General features: G+C 42.9%; 1 protein-coding gene across 1 annotated transcript in view; it reads right to left on the minus strand.

Moving 5' to 3' along the window:
* The window catches only part of plxdc2b (plexin domain containing 2b), a 95,466-nt gene that overhangs the window by 27,485 nt on the left and 53,096 nt on the right, over positions 1 to 14,885 (minus strand). The window contains exons 4-6 of the mRNA XM_086192382.1: positions 13,972 to 14,041; positions 5,503 to 5,625; positions 455 to 573 (exon numbers count right to left, since the gene is read on the minus strand). Of these exons, the coding sequence (XP_086048508.1) occupies positions 455 to 573; positions 5,503 to 5,625; positions 13,972 to 14,041 (312 nt within the window). The remainder of the gene's footprint in view (positions 1 to 454; positions 574 to 5,502; positions 5,626 to 13,971; positions 14,042 to 14,885) is intronic.

Consider the following 14,885-nt stretch of genomic DNA (forward strand, 5'->3'; position numbering starts at 1 on the left):
TTTGGTCCATTAAACGGGCATTAATGAGATATCCCAGGAATGCCTGGAGTGAGTTTTTCAGATGTGGCACTAAAATCCACTGGAATTTTTTTTCGTGATTAATGGTCAAGGTCACTGTCACCTTGAAAGTACATGAAATCTCAGAAATGTATGAAGAGTACTTTCTTCAAATTTGGAACAAATGTCCACTGGGACTCAAGGATGAATTGGATATATTTTGGTGGTCAGGGTCACCTCACATTATACACACACACACACACACACACGCACACGCACACGCACACACACACAGCAGTCTGGATCTTGCCAATATGAATTTGCAGTGTTTTGTAGACTGATTGAATTTCTGACTCTCATGGTGATTAATCAAGAGGGAGAAAACAACACAAGTGTGGAAGAAAAAAAACAACCAGTTAATTGCTGTGGAAACCTGACTGGATTAAGGAGTTTTCACCTCTTTGTAGGCAAAGACAATCCTGCCGGTGTTGTGCAGCGTGGCCTGGAAGGTGAAGCTGCCCAAGTTGTAGTTGTCCTGCAGGTGAACATGGTCCCACTGCACCACCAGAGACGTCCCTGAATGGAACAATCACACAAAGGGAACACATGCGGCTCGTATCAAAGCGTGAATGCAGCTTTTATTTTCAAAATCTAACTCTCCTGTGTCAGATCCTGCATGAAATGAACCTCTGGTCTGGACAGTAAATAAGGAGACATCAGTCTAGTTTGTAAGACGATATGTTTTGAAGGGATTATTTCCTGGCAGACGCTTCCATCCCTCCTGGGGCTGTGAGGTGATTGACATTAAAATAGCGGGAGCGCTGATATGAAAAGACGCCGTGGAGCAGGATGAAAGAGCAATAGAATTGAAACCTTGAGAAAACCAAATCAAGGCCTGGTGGTTACGGTGATGGATCATGTAGTTCTGACCAGTGAAAGATTTTTTTTTATATTTTGCGAGACTGAATAACAACGCAGCAAATTACTTTTTCTTGTGGTAGGAAAAGACACTTAATATCTCCATCTACAGAAGCTGGAATAAAGTCGAGATGATCAGCACCAAATTAAAGCGCCAGTTCTTGCAAATTTGAGAGATTTATACTGTGTTATAACACACTTGTGGTCAACAAACATGCAGATAGTTTGGAGGTTTCGGTTCCACACCGACGGAGTGAGAGGAATTCATTCTTGCTGTTAAAGACATTATAAGACAACAGTTTACGAGATGCAAGAGGTCCTGCACGTTTAAAGATGTTTTTCAGGTTCTGAACTCAATGATGTGAGTGCACTGTGACAAAAAAGCACACGCTTATGTTACCATTCTTACCAAAATTCGAGAAATCGGCTCAATATGGCATCTCTTGCTGCTGCAGAGCGTCTGGTCGAAGCATAAATCTACATCATGATTGGTGTTTGTTAAAGCCTTACAATAAGATGTGGGAATAAAATCAGGTTTATTTGTAATGACAAATAAAAGACAATTAATTTTTTAAAAACCATAAATATAAGGCATCTTAATCAAAATGTTTCTACAGGAGTGATTTAAACAGTAAAAAAGATATACAATTTTGATCGAGTCACATTATTCACAGCAATTTAAGCTGTTTTCGCTCCAAGAGCTCCAGTTCCAGGCTTCACCGGGGCTGGAGCCAGCGGTTTGAACTGACACAGACCACCAGGACCCTCCTCCCCCGCTATTGTCCGCTTCAGGGGATTCTGGAGGGGAAACCTCCACCTATCTGTCATTCTCTAGGAGTCTCAGTTTTCTTTGTCCACTCAATTTATCTCTGTCCGTTAGATAACATCTCCTGCCTCACTCGTGCGTTACTGCATCATCATGGCACATAAAACACAGTCATAACTGATGATTATATCATTAGTCAATGAATCAATTTATTCACTGGCAGAAAAAAAGCAATGCCACATTTCTAGCATCTAAGATGAAGTGTTGGATATCTTTATTCAAAGTCATTAGAAACATTAATGATTTTTGTTAAGATGTCTGTGTAGGTTCTCATTCATCCAGGTCATCGTAGATCGAAGCGAAGTAAAATCTGGTCAACTGGACGTAAGTTTATCTTGAAGACGTTTCACCTCTCACCCGAGAGGCTTCTTCAGTTCTAGTGAAGAGTGTGGAAACTCCAGCTTATAAACCTATGTGGGAGTGGTCAGTGCTATTGTGGTGGAAACGACCCTCCCGAGACTCACCTGACCTCCCCAAACGACAGTCGTTGTGAGGTGTCAGGGAGTTTCAGGGGTGGTCGTTAGGGAGTTTCACCGACCACTCAGATGCTAATGGGCTGTGCTGGCAGCAGCCGTTCCACATGGGTCTTTCAGCTGAACTCTTTGGGGAAGCTTTGAAAGGACTTGGTTGTAAATAGGTGAAAGGAAATGTCGCAGTCCACCTCCTCTGTTCAAAGATGGTTTCTCTATCCTGACGTGGATGGCTTCTTTAACTCCTCTTTCAAACCATCTGTCCTCTCTGTCGAGGATTTGGACATGGTCGTCCTGGAAGGAGTGGCTTTCCTCCTTGAGGTGGAGGAAAACCGCTGAGTCCTGTCCTCCAGAGTTGGCTCTTCTATGTTGGGCCATGTGCTTGTTGAGGGGCTGTTTGGTTTTTGGTTGGTTGATTTTTGTTAACTGTCATAGGCAAAATCAATCAGCAATATGCGAAATAATTGGTAGTTCCAGTGTCTTGTGTTTCTGGACATCAGGGCAGCTTACAGGACTCAAAACGTTACTGTAATTTAGTTGAACTGACCCTTTAAACACACTCTCACCATAACTACGAAGGGATGAAAGTATGAATAAATATCATAAAGTCATATACTATTACATGGAATCGTGACCACAAGGAGTCATCTGGAGGTGTCGCCTTAATTGGGCTTCATGCTAAATTAGTACCAGACTCAGACCAGGGATTCGGTTCTACCCTCCAGACAGGGGCCTCCCGTTACTTTTAACACTATTTTGATTTACTGTGGACTTTGGAGGACCCATTGATGTGAGAGCCATTTGCCCCTGTGAGTGAGTCATTTGGCTGGCCGCCAGGGCAATAAAGGTTTGTTAACACAACTAATCAATTTTTCCATGACATAGCCAGAGCGCTCGCATCCAAAGAAAAGAGGCGCTTCAGGTTTTGTGCTGACAGGTTGGAGAGAGAGCACATCTACGTGAAACCAAGGCATAATATGTGCTGAGTAGGAGCCCTCTGGGAATGGACACGCATGTGTGAGTCTGGCTTTGTTGCATAAAACCATCGAAGATGAAACGCACTGGAGCAACTTGACTATAAAGGAAAAACAGAACAAGTAGGAACGCCGTGATGCAAGAGGAGTTCAGGAGATTGCCAAAGAAGCACTGAGACCTCCATCGCTGCGGTAATTCAGCAAAAGTTAAGCCTGATTTAGGTCTGTTTAAAATGCATCCAGTTCAGGAGGGGAGGCAGTCACCCTAACTGGGGCTTTCCAACTAAAAATACAGAGCGAGTGAGAGAGGAGGCGTGGAGGGAACACACACTGGCCTTGTTTCTAATTCCGCTTACAAGCTTAACAAGCTGTATGAACTCAAAACAAACACAGCAAATCCGGCCCATTACACCAGCCTGCCCTCAGCATGGGGATATTATTAAGAGTTTTAGCATGGTTTAGACCAAGGGTTCTTAAAGTGGTGTTAAGGCACCCCCGAAGGGTCCTTGAGGGTCCTCAACAAAATGAGGAACAGTGTAATACAAGAAACCTGATACAGAATCATTGATGTGACATTGATATTTTGACTAAATATTCAATATGAGACAAAAACAGATGCGGGGAAGTTGGTCCATCTCAGTCAATCCGCTGGTCCACGTCCAGCTTCAGTTGGATCAACTCTACAGTTTGACTTCGTCTGATATGCTCATGTAAGTGCACTGAGTGTAACCCAAAGACCGTTTTGTCCCCGACACACAAAACTGTTTCCTCGTGGCATATCGAAGAGCCAGTTTGTTACATCACACATTTAAAAAAAGGTTTTAAGATCTGTCATTTCAACCGGAGCAGAGTCAAACAAGTTTTACAATTTATTTTCACCACTGTGCTGTCACAAGATCCATCTGGCAGCGACAAGTTAAAGTCTATCAGGTGCTGAAACACTTGACTTCTCTATATTTGTGCATGATCAAACTTCAGGGTACTTTTACTGCGCTCCTGACTTTCTGTGTCTGAAATAAACAGGCCACCTCTTTATTTAGCAGCTTCTAATTAACCAGAAGACGGAAACGTGTTAGTATGAACATTTATCCGCTACTGAGGTTTCAAGCCGACAGTGTGAAGTTTCACGCCACCCCGTCAAGAAACATCCCTGTTGTGAACTCCATATCAACCTTTCACAATCTGATGGAAATCTCGTATTGGCAGGACATTGATGGATGGACAGTGTGTCGCCGAGCAGGCCGGCTGAGAATCGATCGGCTGACAGCCACGTTAAAGTGGGATGAGCTCCAGAAGGTCACACGGTTGGCCCCTCGCTCTGCTGCAGAGGGAAGATGGTGACGACTGACGTGACGCATGACAACCATCACAGATGGCAGGCGAAAGGTGCATATAAGCGAGAAAGGGCACACAATGAGCGTGTGAAGTGGGAACGGAGAAAAATTTAGCAGACATGTACGTGCAGGAACAGCCGCCCCGAGTTGAGGATGAAGAGCAGCATGAAAAAGACTTTTTTTTTGTTATACAGCAATACCAACCTGTACAGCAGAGGAAAAAAATCAACTAAAAGGGGTTATCTCACTGAAGCGAAACACCTTTTTGTGTGTTCTGCAGGAACTGGGAACAACCATAGATTATACTTAGAACTACCTTCTCAGGAACTCTGACATCAGGGTTCTTCCCAAAAAAGAAGACATAAAAGTTTGGTCCTGCATGGGTAACAACCACGTTCATAACCATTTAAAATGATCCAAGTAATTTCTGTTAATGAAGACGCAACAAAACATGGACAGAGGCTGACCTTTTTCTTGAGTATGTAGCATCAAGGGGGGTATTTTGGCCTTCACTGTTAAGCTAATTTATTTCTAAGTTAACACCATGCAGTATTCATAGCTTCAACTCACAGTTTCAAAACCATCACCTTTTCCTCTTTTGCTCCTCATCTTTCTGTTCTGAGCGTCTGTTCTTGCGTGATACAATTTCAGCTAAATGCGAATTAAATGCTAGGTTTTAGTGCTATCAGGCACTACAAAGGTCAAAACCAGTTCTTGCACTTGAATCAGGTCACAGTAGCGTGGTACGCTGCCAATTCTTAAAAATGAGAGTGCACCAGCATCCTGTATTTTACCACTTGTCCCAGGAGAGGGCGCTGCTGCCCAGCGAAACCACGTGATATCGCTCTCACACGAACGTGGTTACGGGAGATTCCATTTTCAAAATAAACTAGTTTGAAGCCGAAAGTGCTGGACTGTTTCATATTCATCACAGTGAAAAAAAGAGAGATTCATGCAACGTATTTGGAGGACGACGCTCTCACCGTTGTCAAAGTAGATGACGGTCGAGTTTCTGGAGACACTTGGGTCAAAGTTTGCCATCAGTGGGGCGATGTATTGTGTAGCCGTTAGCATCCGATGCACCACATCACCAGTGTAGATGAACCCTAAAGGAGAAAAAAACAAAACAAAACACACAATCACACAAAAAAATATGTAATTTACCTTCTCACATTGTAAAAACCAACAAGGAGTGATGTCCGATGCTTCACTAATAGCGGGCCTCTTTTAATTCAAAGGTTTTATGGTACATCTGCCCTTTAGCATCTTATAAAAACCGACACCAATCTTCCTTTCCCTACATTCCTCGCCTTCCCTCCGTCTATAAAGATGTTATCAGGTACAGTATCCTGCAGGATGACGGCCCTCCAGTCCAAAGTTAAAAGCTCCCCATTAAACCACGCGATCGGTTCTTTCTCCGTCTCTGGCAGGCTGCTGCAGGCTGCTTCGCCGAGCAGTGGTTTTAATTAGTGCTATCATCTTCCATCAAAAACAGAGGGGGGGGGCTTCGAAAAAGATGTGTTGAGTGAGCAGCCATACATCATCATGACGATATGTGCATGACAAATTTCCCCGTTCCTCTCCTCCTTTGCCTCCTCGAGTGTGTTTTTACAGAAATCATCAATCATGGATGCGAACAAAGAGGACGTGACAACAAAAAGTCAACTGACAACTTTTCCAATTTATGTGTCCCCTCAACAAGGCACAAATGGTTTTCTCCACAGAGAGAGCGACATGCTCAGTCAACACAAACTAGAGCTGCATCATTTAGCAGCCAGTAAACATGGTTATAAATGGACTCAGGAAAAAGGGGAAAACACCCATTATTCATCACAAGGGAACAGTCTTTGCATAAGGAATTTGCGCTGATGACAAGAGTGTCAAACAACGTTCTAATTTCCCTGCTGACAATAATATTTAGCAAAGTCAAACACTGTCACAAACAGATTGACTCAAAGCTTTCGTTTCTCATTCTGACTCTGTCAGCAACCACAACAGGAACTGACAACCCGGGTGGCAGGTACAATTCCAATGCATCACCTGTTTAGTTCTCAAGTGGAACCAGGTCCATTCTAAACCACTTTGCTGATACCAGTTAGTGAGTTTTCAATACATTCTGAGGACCCTATAGAAGGTTCTCTAAAGGTTCTACAAAGGTGGTAAACGTCCCAAAACTTTACGGAATGTGATCTCCCATGGTTCACTGTTCTATACATTACGTTAGCAGGATGTTCTGTTTTGGTTATCATACGGTCACACTGTAAAATTACAAAGAGAACGACAGAGAAATATATTAAATGTCCCCAAACGGTTCTCTAGGTCATTCGCTCCCTTTTAGAGCTTAGAAAAAGTTTTCTAGCTAAAAAATGATAAATTCCCGGAACATTTGGAGATGGTCCCCACTGGTGTAGACCTCACCGTGTAATGTTCCCCAGTAACATTCCCAGAGGGTTTTCAGGCAGTCAAGAAATGAGTTCTTTAAAGGTAGAGGGACGTCAACTGGTGGACATTCAGGAAGTTCCGGGAATGTCTAGGGGAATTTATACAGGATGTTCCCTCTGGGGATTAGCATAACTATAGCGATGTTACAGGAACCAGCTCAGACGTTTGGAGGGATCCTGTTTTGATCCTCGCATCACTCTTCAGAACACAACTTTAAGTAACCTTCTGCAAGAGATTGGAGGGAATCTTCTACACACCTTCTCACCAGAACATAGCCTAAACTTCAAAGATCTTCAATGTCTTAACTGTCAATGAAGGAACATCACAAGATGACACCAGCAGACACGTTCTCAGCTGTTGGGAACCTAAGATTTGTCGCAAGGTAAACAGCAAACAGGTTTGTTTATCCGTTGGCGCGTCTGTCTCCTCATCGTCTCCGTCTTTCTGCTACATTAATCCAACGACGGAAAAGACCAAACCAGACCAGAGTAAGAAATCACTCTCTCTCACTTTTTTTTTTTTTTTTTTTTTGAAGGGGAAACTTCAAGAGAAATACAGTCTAAGAAGGGGTTGCCTGAGGCAAATTGGGAGGAAAAACCTTGCTGAGGAACAAAAAATTGGGGGGAACAAATCTCATTGAAGCCAGACCAGACCTATAAACTCTCATTTCATGCCACCATATGTCGTCTAATACTGTGGGAGGGCCATAAAAACAAATCCATCACAGTGAAGAGTAGGAGTAGAGCAGACCATGAGGGGAATCAATCTTTCCCTAAAGACCTACGCACTCCCGGTTACCTCTATATAGAGCACTGTCAGCACTCATGGGGGGGGGGGACTCTACCAAGAAATGGAGTGAATAAGATGGGACATCTTGTAGGGCTTAATAGGAAGCGCCGCAATGGTGACAGTAATTAAAGGTACAGGCGCTGGCGCTCAGACAGTGTAAACAAAGACACACATCTAGGCTGGAAAAATAACTTTTATGCTAATTAAGCTGTTGATTCCTTTTTTTTTTCAATTAATTGAAAAATAACATTTCAGTGTAATACTTGTTACACTTTTCTTGATGTGCTTTACAGGCGGATAGCAATTAAAACTGCAAATCTTAAGTCTGTCTACCCAGCGGCTCAAAGATAGCCAAGAGAAATGGCACATCCTCACACTGATGAAGTCACAACCAGCAATTATTTTCTTCTTTCTTTTTTTTTTTTTTGCCACCGAAAATGACAAAAATGCCCAAGATTGTGGTTTGTAGTTTCCCTCCTAGACCTGCCTGACTCTGGTCCCAACCATCTCCATCACGTTTGGTCAACATATCTGTTTAATCCACTGGATTTCTGTCCCCTCTGACCCCCCATCACTTGGCATGGTCTGACTTCCCCCTGCTCAGCTGGGTCTCACCTCAGACGTCTCAGAATCACCAGATACATGAATCAACTCTGTGGTGAGTCCTTTACTGTATCACCGTTAGACTTTTGGAATGCATGTCTTAACCGTGTTTTTAACCACATCATGTAGGTCCTTCATGATGGAAACTAATATTCTATCACCCCCACACACATCCCCACCCAGCAGATAGTGGTGTTCAGCGTGTGTTATGTCATGGTATATGGATTTAAAGGGATGACGCATAGTGAGGTTGCGTTGTTGAGTCTACCTCTCTGTTACTGCTGGAGACGTCATGCTTGCACTGTGCTGCATCTGCATTTTCCCATCTTTTATCTGATTGTGCGACGCACGTTGGACCCGACAGAAACGGCAAACGGCTCCCTCCAAATCAGCCTCCCTACATTCCACATTTTTATCTCCTTTTTCTTTCTAAACTACTTCTTCTTCTTTGTTTTGGCCGCTTCAGTATATATGTTCTCCTTTTCCTTTCAAAACTCCAGAAAGCTTACAAACACACTTGCCTGAACGGATAAACACGCACACACACACACACTGTCCTGTGTTGAAGGGTTTTCTCCACAGACTGTACCAGCAATCTCTTGAAAACACAATACGGCGTATTTGACAGTCTAAAGAAGACCAGACAGCCTCTCTATACACTAAAGAGATGAGCACTGCAGGGCACTCAATAGAGAGCCCACTCATTCATTATGGCCCTCACTTACAGCAGAGGAGGCTGGACCCAGGAGGGAGGAGAGACGTACAATGAGAGGACCAAAAGAAAAGAGAGCTTCAATAATGAAGTGAGAGCTCTGATGCTCGGACAGACAGTCAGAAGGTGTGTTTATGTGCGCCGCGATCCAAAGTGCATGTCCAAGACAAACATGAGCAGGAATTAGCGGTCCCACTAGACTAAAGCTTCACTTTATTGGACGCTGTGTTTAGACAAGGTCTTTGTTCCTTCGTCCTGGCCTGTGTTTAATTTAAAGGAATTTTTTTTTTTTTTTTCTGTTGTTGATCACAGATGTTCTGAGTCAGCGAAAAACCAGGACGGGATCGCACACACACACACACACTGAAGTTTGTTGACTCTAGACGCTTTCTTACATCAAGTAAATGCCAGTAGTTGTTTTTTTTCCTGCACTTTATTACTGATTGATACTAATCTATACTGAGGACATTATGGGAAACGAACTTTAATAGCCCCTAACAACCAAGGAAGAACTCATCATCCTGTGGCACTGTTGGACGTGAAACACTGTCCACTGTGACCCCTTTTAAGCAACCAGTCTGCTAGAAAGGACATTTATAGAGACCATTTGTTTAGAGGGAGACTTATTTGCTCCAGTGATTATGTTCACTAGCTCAATTATCTGTGTGAAGGAATGTGTTTAGACTAGAGGACCACTTTGACCAAGTCTGCATCCTGATTCCTGCATGTGGTTAGCTTTCTGCAACATATACACTTTAGCTAAGCTCAGGGAAACATGCCGCTTCTTCACGGTAACTTTTCAACTCTTAGAAAGGTGCTATATCTATATTGCTAATACTTAAGTTGATCAGCTACTTCAGTGTAACTTCACTACTGTCGATGATGTAAAGAGAAGTAATGACAGGAGTAGAATATGCAAGTTGGACCAACGTGCACCGCTAGACTACACAATTACTTGAGGCATCAATGAGCATTGTTATAGCTTACAACCAGTGACATGTCCCTCCTGGCCACCGTAGGAGCAGAGACCTCTGTGTTTTCAGTCTGGCTGTTTTAATTTATAAGCTGCTTGTCAATATCAAGAATATGTGGGTTCTTAGTTTTGTTGAGTATTAAAGGGTCAGTCAGTGCATCCCAAAATATTAGAAACCTAAACCGGGGCTTTGCTAAGGGACCAGCACCACTTAAGCATTCAAGACAACCACAGAAGGGGATTCCATTTGGAGCATCTTGTGTACCATTTTTAAGCTCCACTAAAGATCTCATCTGAGTTACTGAAACATGCCACCAAGGACAGTTTATTTGCTCCATAAAACTGAATCCTCCTGGATGCCCCAGTGACTGTCCACCAACTCTTCAAGTGCGAAGAAGTGTGATGAGACAGGAGGGGAGCTGGTTGACCTGTGGATGTGAGTCAACATCCCTGCAACAAAATACATCCATGTCTTTGACTCTTTTCCTTCACCTTCTTTTGACAGATTGAGATATCCCTCCATCCATCCATCTTCCAAGTTACTTCAAAACAATCAAAAGGCTGAATTAGATGGAACATTTTGCATCTTAGATAATTTAAGCAATTTTTTGGGCCCATTCTAGTGATTTTTAAGATATTTGCTGGTGCGTATTAGTGGCATGTCCTGAGGGAGAGGTTGAATGTGTCTATGTGGGTAACCAAAACAGGAGAACCATTCCGTTTTTTTACGGTAAAAAGGTGAAAACTTTGATAATTATCAGAAAAATAAATACTTTCAATCCTTCAGATGTATTCTGGGTTTAATGGGTTGGGAGACGCATCTACTGAACAAGTGAAACATGACTTTCCCGCAGCGGAGGTCACTCAACATCACCCCGACTGACCCTTTCTCCTTTTATGTGCTCTAGAATTTCAGCTTGACAGATGTTTCGTATTGGGTCCTCGCATATAAATGCATTTGGTCACAAATTTGCGGTATGATGATACAAAATACCTGTAATTTGATTCAAAAATGTCATTTTGTTGTCTTAACATTTTGTTTTTGGATCCTCTCATATATTCTGCTTGTTAAGAGTGACAGCTGGCCTTGTCAACAGCATGCCACAGCTGGAAATCCGTTGACGCAGCTGGCGGCGGTCGGATCACATAACATCAATGATACTCACAGTCTCTACACACTGAGCTCTCGACACGCTCAGCGAGGCAAACTGACCACACACACACACAGGCACACACTCCAGCCAGCTCACTGCAGCATGCTGACAGTCACTAAACGCCTGGAAATCCCAGTTCATGTCATATATTGTCCCAACTGCGCTTCACATTTGAATGTCTCCGGCCTATTTTTGTCATCGGGGTGTCTAGGCAGCTGCAGTCTTTGGAATTTTAAAATTTGTGCAGTTGTTCCTAAGAGAAGGGTTGTTAAACATGTAGAAAGATTTCAAAAGTTGTTATAAGTTATTTGATTATCGAGTCTTAAGCTCTTCATATTCAAAAGAATGAAACTATTTGTAGACACACGTGTTCAATGCAAGAAATCAGTGTGTGGGGATTGATAGCCTCAAGCCAGCTGTAAAGCACAAAGTCCTTCTAAACAGGTCTTGTCACTCATTAGCCATCTTGCTGACATCACCAGGTACCTATTTTGGTACAAGACAACCAGACTCCTATCTAATTGAATTGGGACTGAGTCCTAACTGCTTTTGTCCACCATCCATTTTCTATTCTGCTGGTATATAGGGGTCGTGGGGGGGGGGGGGGGGGGGTGGAGCCTATCCCAGCTGATAGAGGCAGGTTCATCCTGAACGAGTCACCAGTCCATCACAGGGCCATCAGGAGCAATTAGGGGCTCAGTATCTTGCTCAAGGTCACTTCAACATGGTCACCGGGGGAGGTGAGGATCGAACCAGCGACCCTTCGGTTGCTAGACGTCCACTCTACCACTGAGCCATGCCGCCCCCTAACTGCTTTTGTAGTGGTGGAAAAAGAAAAGACAGTATCCCTCCGAAATCAGATTAAAACAACTGGAACCGAGAGCGGAGAATGCCCTTTCAACTTTAACAGCTAAATACACACTGCTGAGCTCTGGTTCCCCCCACCAGCATTTTCTGTAGATGTCTGATATTTATGTATATTAAAGTCCAGCCGCAATTCAAAAAGCCTTTTTTTTTAAAAACCCTTTTAGTTCAAATTCTTTTTCACATTGTTTCGCTATTCAATCCTGTCCGTTTCTTCATACTCTCTCATCAAAATCTACTTACTACGCATTACTGTGAAACAAAATATTCACGCTTACAGAAACCAACAAATTTCCACCAATAATATCATAGCATCCAGCAGTCAATCAATTTTCATAACATTTATATCTCTCTACAAGCAAGGATATAGTGTTATAGTTAGCTAGTTAGCAAAAATGCTACATTGGTGTGTCTTTCGATTGTTTCCTGTTTCAAATCCTGCTATACATTTTTACATTTCTAAAGATAATCATGTCACACAGGAGTCATCTTATTTTTAGTGTTGAAAAAAAAAACAATAAAAAACATGTAAGACGCAGACTTTTGGTAGAGTAAATCTCAATTCACAGAGTGGAAAGAAGTTGACTTGAACCTCAACTCTTCACGAGTTGCAATCGCGTTTCCCACATCGGTAATGTGTCTGGCTGCCCTGTTGTTTAGAAGATGACTTCCACTGAAATTACGTGAGCTCTTCCTGCAGAGTTTATGCGTGGGTAACCAAAAGAATAAATATTTTCAGAAGTAAAAGCAGTGACTTGCTGACAGCAGTAAAGGCAGGGAGGACGCTAAGGTGGGGATTGGGGGGTGGGGGGTGTTGACTGATAGGCCCTGAAATGGAGGGATGTGAGGAGGGCGTCTCGGAGACAAAGCTCCAGAGGCCTGCAAGCGGCAGATAGCTGCCTCCTCCTCCTCATCCTTCCATCTCTATCTAGAGGAATGCATATTCTCGTTATCTCGTTGCCCATTCCTCCAGAATGTTCTTAAAGTCCAAAGAAGCCACCTCAGTGATGGAAGATCAAATGGGAAAATGAGCCGGTGGTGATAATGATGATAAGAGACATGCCGGATTATTTCTTTATTATTCCAGTGGCAGTTAAATGCAACACAGCATCTCTGAAATAGTTGGGTAAGAGCTGGGCTTTGGTCTCTGATGCGATAATAGCTGGTTTGGTTGTTGTGGTTTTGCCGTCAAGACTCAAGTGGAAAATTGCCTTGCACACTCTGGCAAACACGTCTGCACCGTCATGTGTCTAACACACACACACACACACACACACACACACACACACACACACACACACACACACACACACACACACACACACACACCCTCTGATTCTCCCACCTCCTTATCAGTGTCTGCTAGGCCACTTGGCAGAGGGACTTGTGTTTCCAGCTCTGTTTTGAGTGTAACTGGTGGCACTGAGTGTTGAGAGTCGTTTGTTTTTATCCCCCAGACTAACAGACTATCCTGCCGAGGTGAGAGCTCTAAATGGTCATGTATCAGGCTGACTGCTTGCCTGGCAGAGGACTGCTGGCGGGTTTTGCACGGTGGTTTGTGCCAGATGAGCATTTTCAACCCTGAATCTTCAGATTTATTTTCAAACTTCCCAGATACGTCCAAAGAAATGACTCATAGCTTGTTCGATTTCAGCATTCACAGGTGGGATCTCACCATCATCATGTACACCAAGTGCCAGAGATGCACATATACATGCACAATCTGTGTTCCCCATTTCTGAATGCCTCTGTAGTCCAGACTCATTTTTATAAATCTTACCACATTCCCTCCTAAACCTCAGAGCAATAAAAACTGTCTACATACAGACTAATAAGCCAGGCATATACAGTACAGCATATCCAGTAATAACAGCCGCTATAGAAAGAACAGACTCAAAGTGGTGTGTTTACTTACCACCAGTTGCCACTGTGATTTCACGCAGGAAATGTCCATAAAATGGGAAATCGAAGGACAGATTGACTCTCTGTGAGGGGAAAAAACAGACAGATGACCCCAGTCAGAAAGACAGAGGTGAGAGGGGAATCAGAGGAGAGACTCCTCTCTCTAAAACAACCCACTGTGTTATAGCTGCTTTGGTCAGAGCAGCAAGAAGAGGACAGTAATTACATCATGTCCTAAAAAATAACTGCTGTTGATAAATGACAGCTAAAACAATACTCTCAAGCTTTACACTTTGTTTAATATGCTAAATTTGTGAATTATTTCTCCGCCGGATAAACCCACTTGAGATGTAACATCTTGTTTTGGAGGGTGTACTGCGACATAAAAAAAGGGAAACTTGAAAATTTCAGGTGGATTGAAATAAATCAATGTCCCTGTAGGAGGACACAGATCACAACTATTACTATATCAATCTACTGACTTGTGGAGTGCACAGTAGGGGAAAAAGTTGACTATATATCAAAAACGAAAACTGTTTGCGGAGAGCTTAAGAGCGCCAACCCAGAAACGTATTTTCTTGATGCAACTTGGGGTCTTAAGGACAGTTTAGAATTGATCTAAAAACCCATATTTGAACCGTTTTGGATTAAGTTTTGATTGTGTAAATACCTGCGAATGGCAGAATGAAAGTGTCACCAGCTTGCAGTTGAATGTTACAACTAGAGCAGATTAGAGGAAAGTCACTGATAATTTTAGAAAACAATCAGAGCTCTAAGGTTGATCCTTGGGGGACACCTTTTGTCTTAACATGCAGGTGTAATTCTTTGGATCATTATCTGACAGTCAACCCATGCTCAATTGATTTAATTATTATTGGCAAATAGGCAATGTTTATGATAGAACATGGGTTATATCAAATTTTTTTT

Source organism: Aulostomus chinensis, chromosome 21 (assembly GCF_037954235.1).
Source record: "Aulostomus chinensis isolate RoL2024-O1b breed Wild chromosome 21, RoL_Achi_v1.0, whole genome shotgun sequence".
NCBI classification, from domain to species: Eukaryota; Metazoa; Chordata; class Actinopteri; order Syngnathiformes; family Aulostomidae; genus Aulostomus; species Aulostomus chinensis.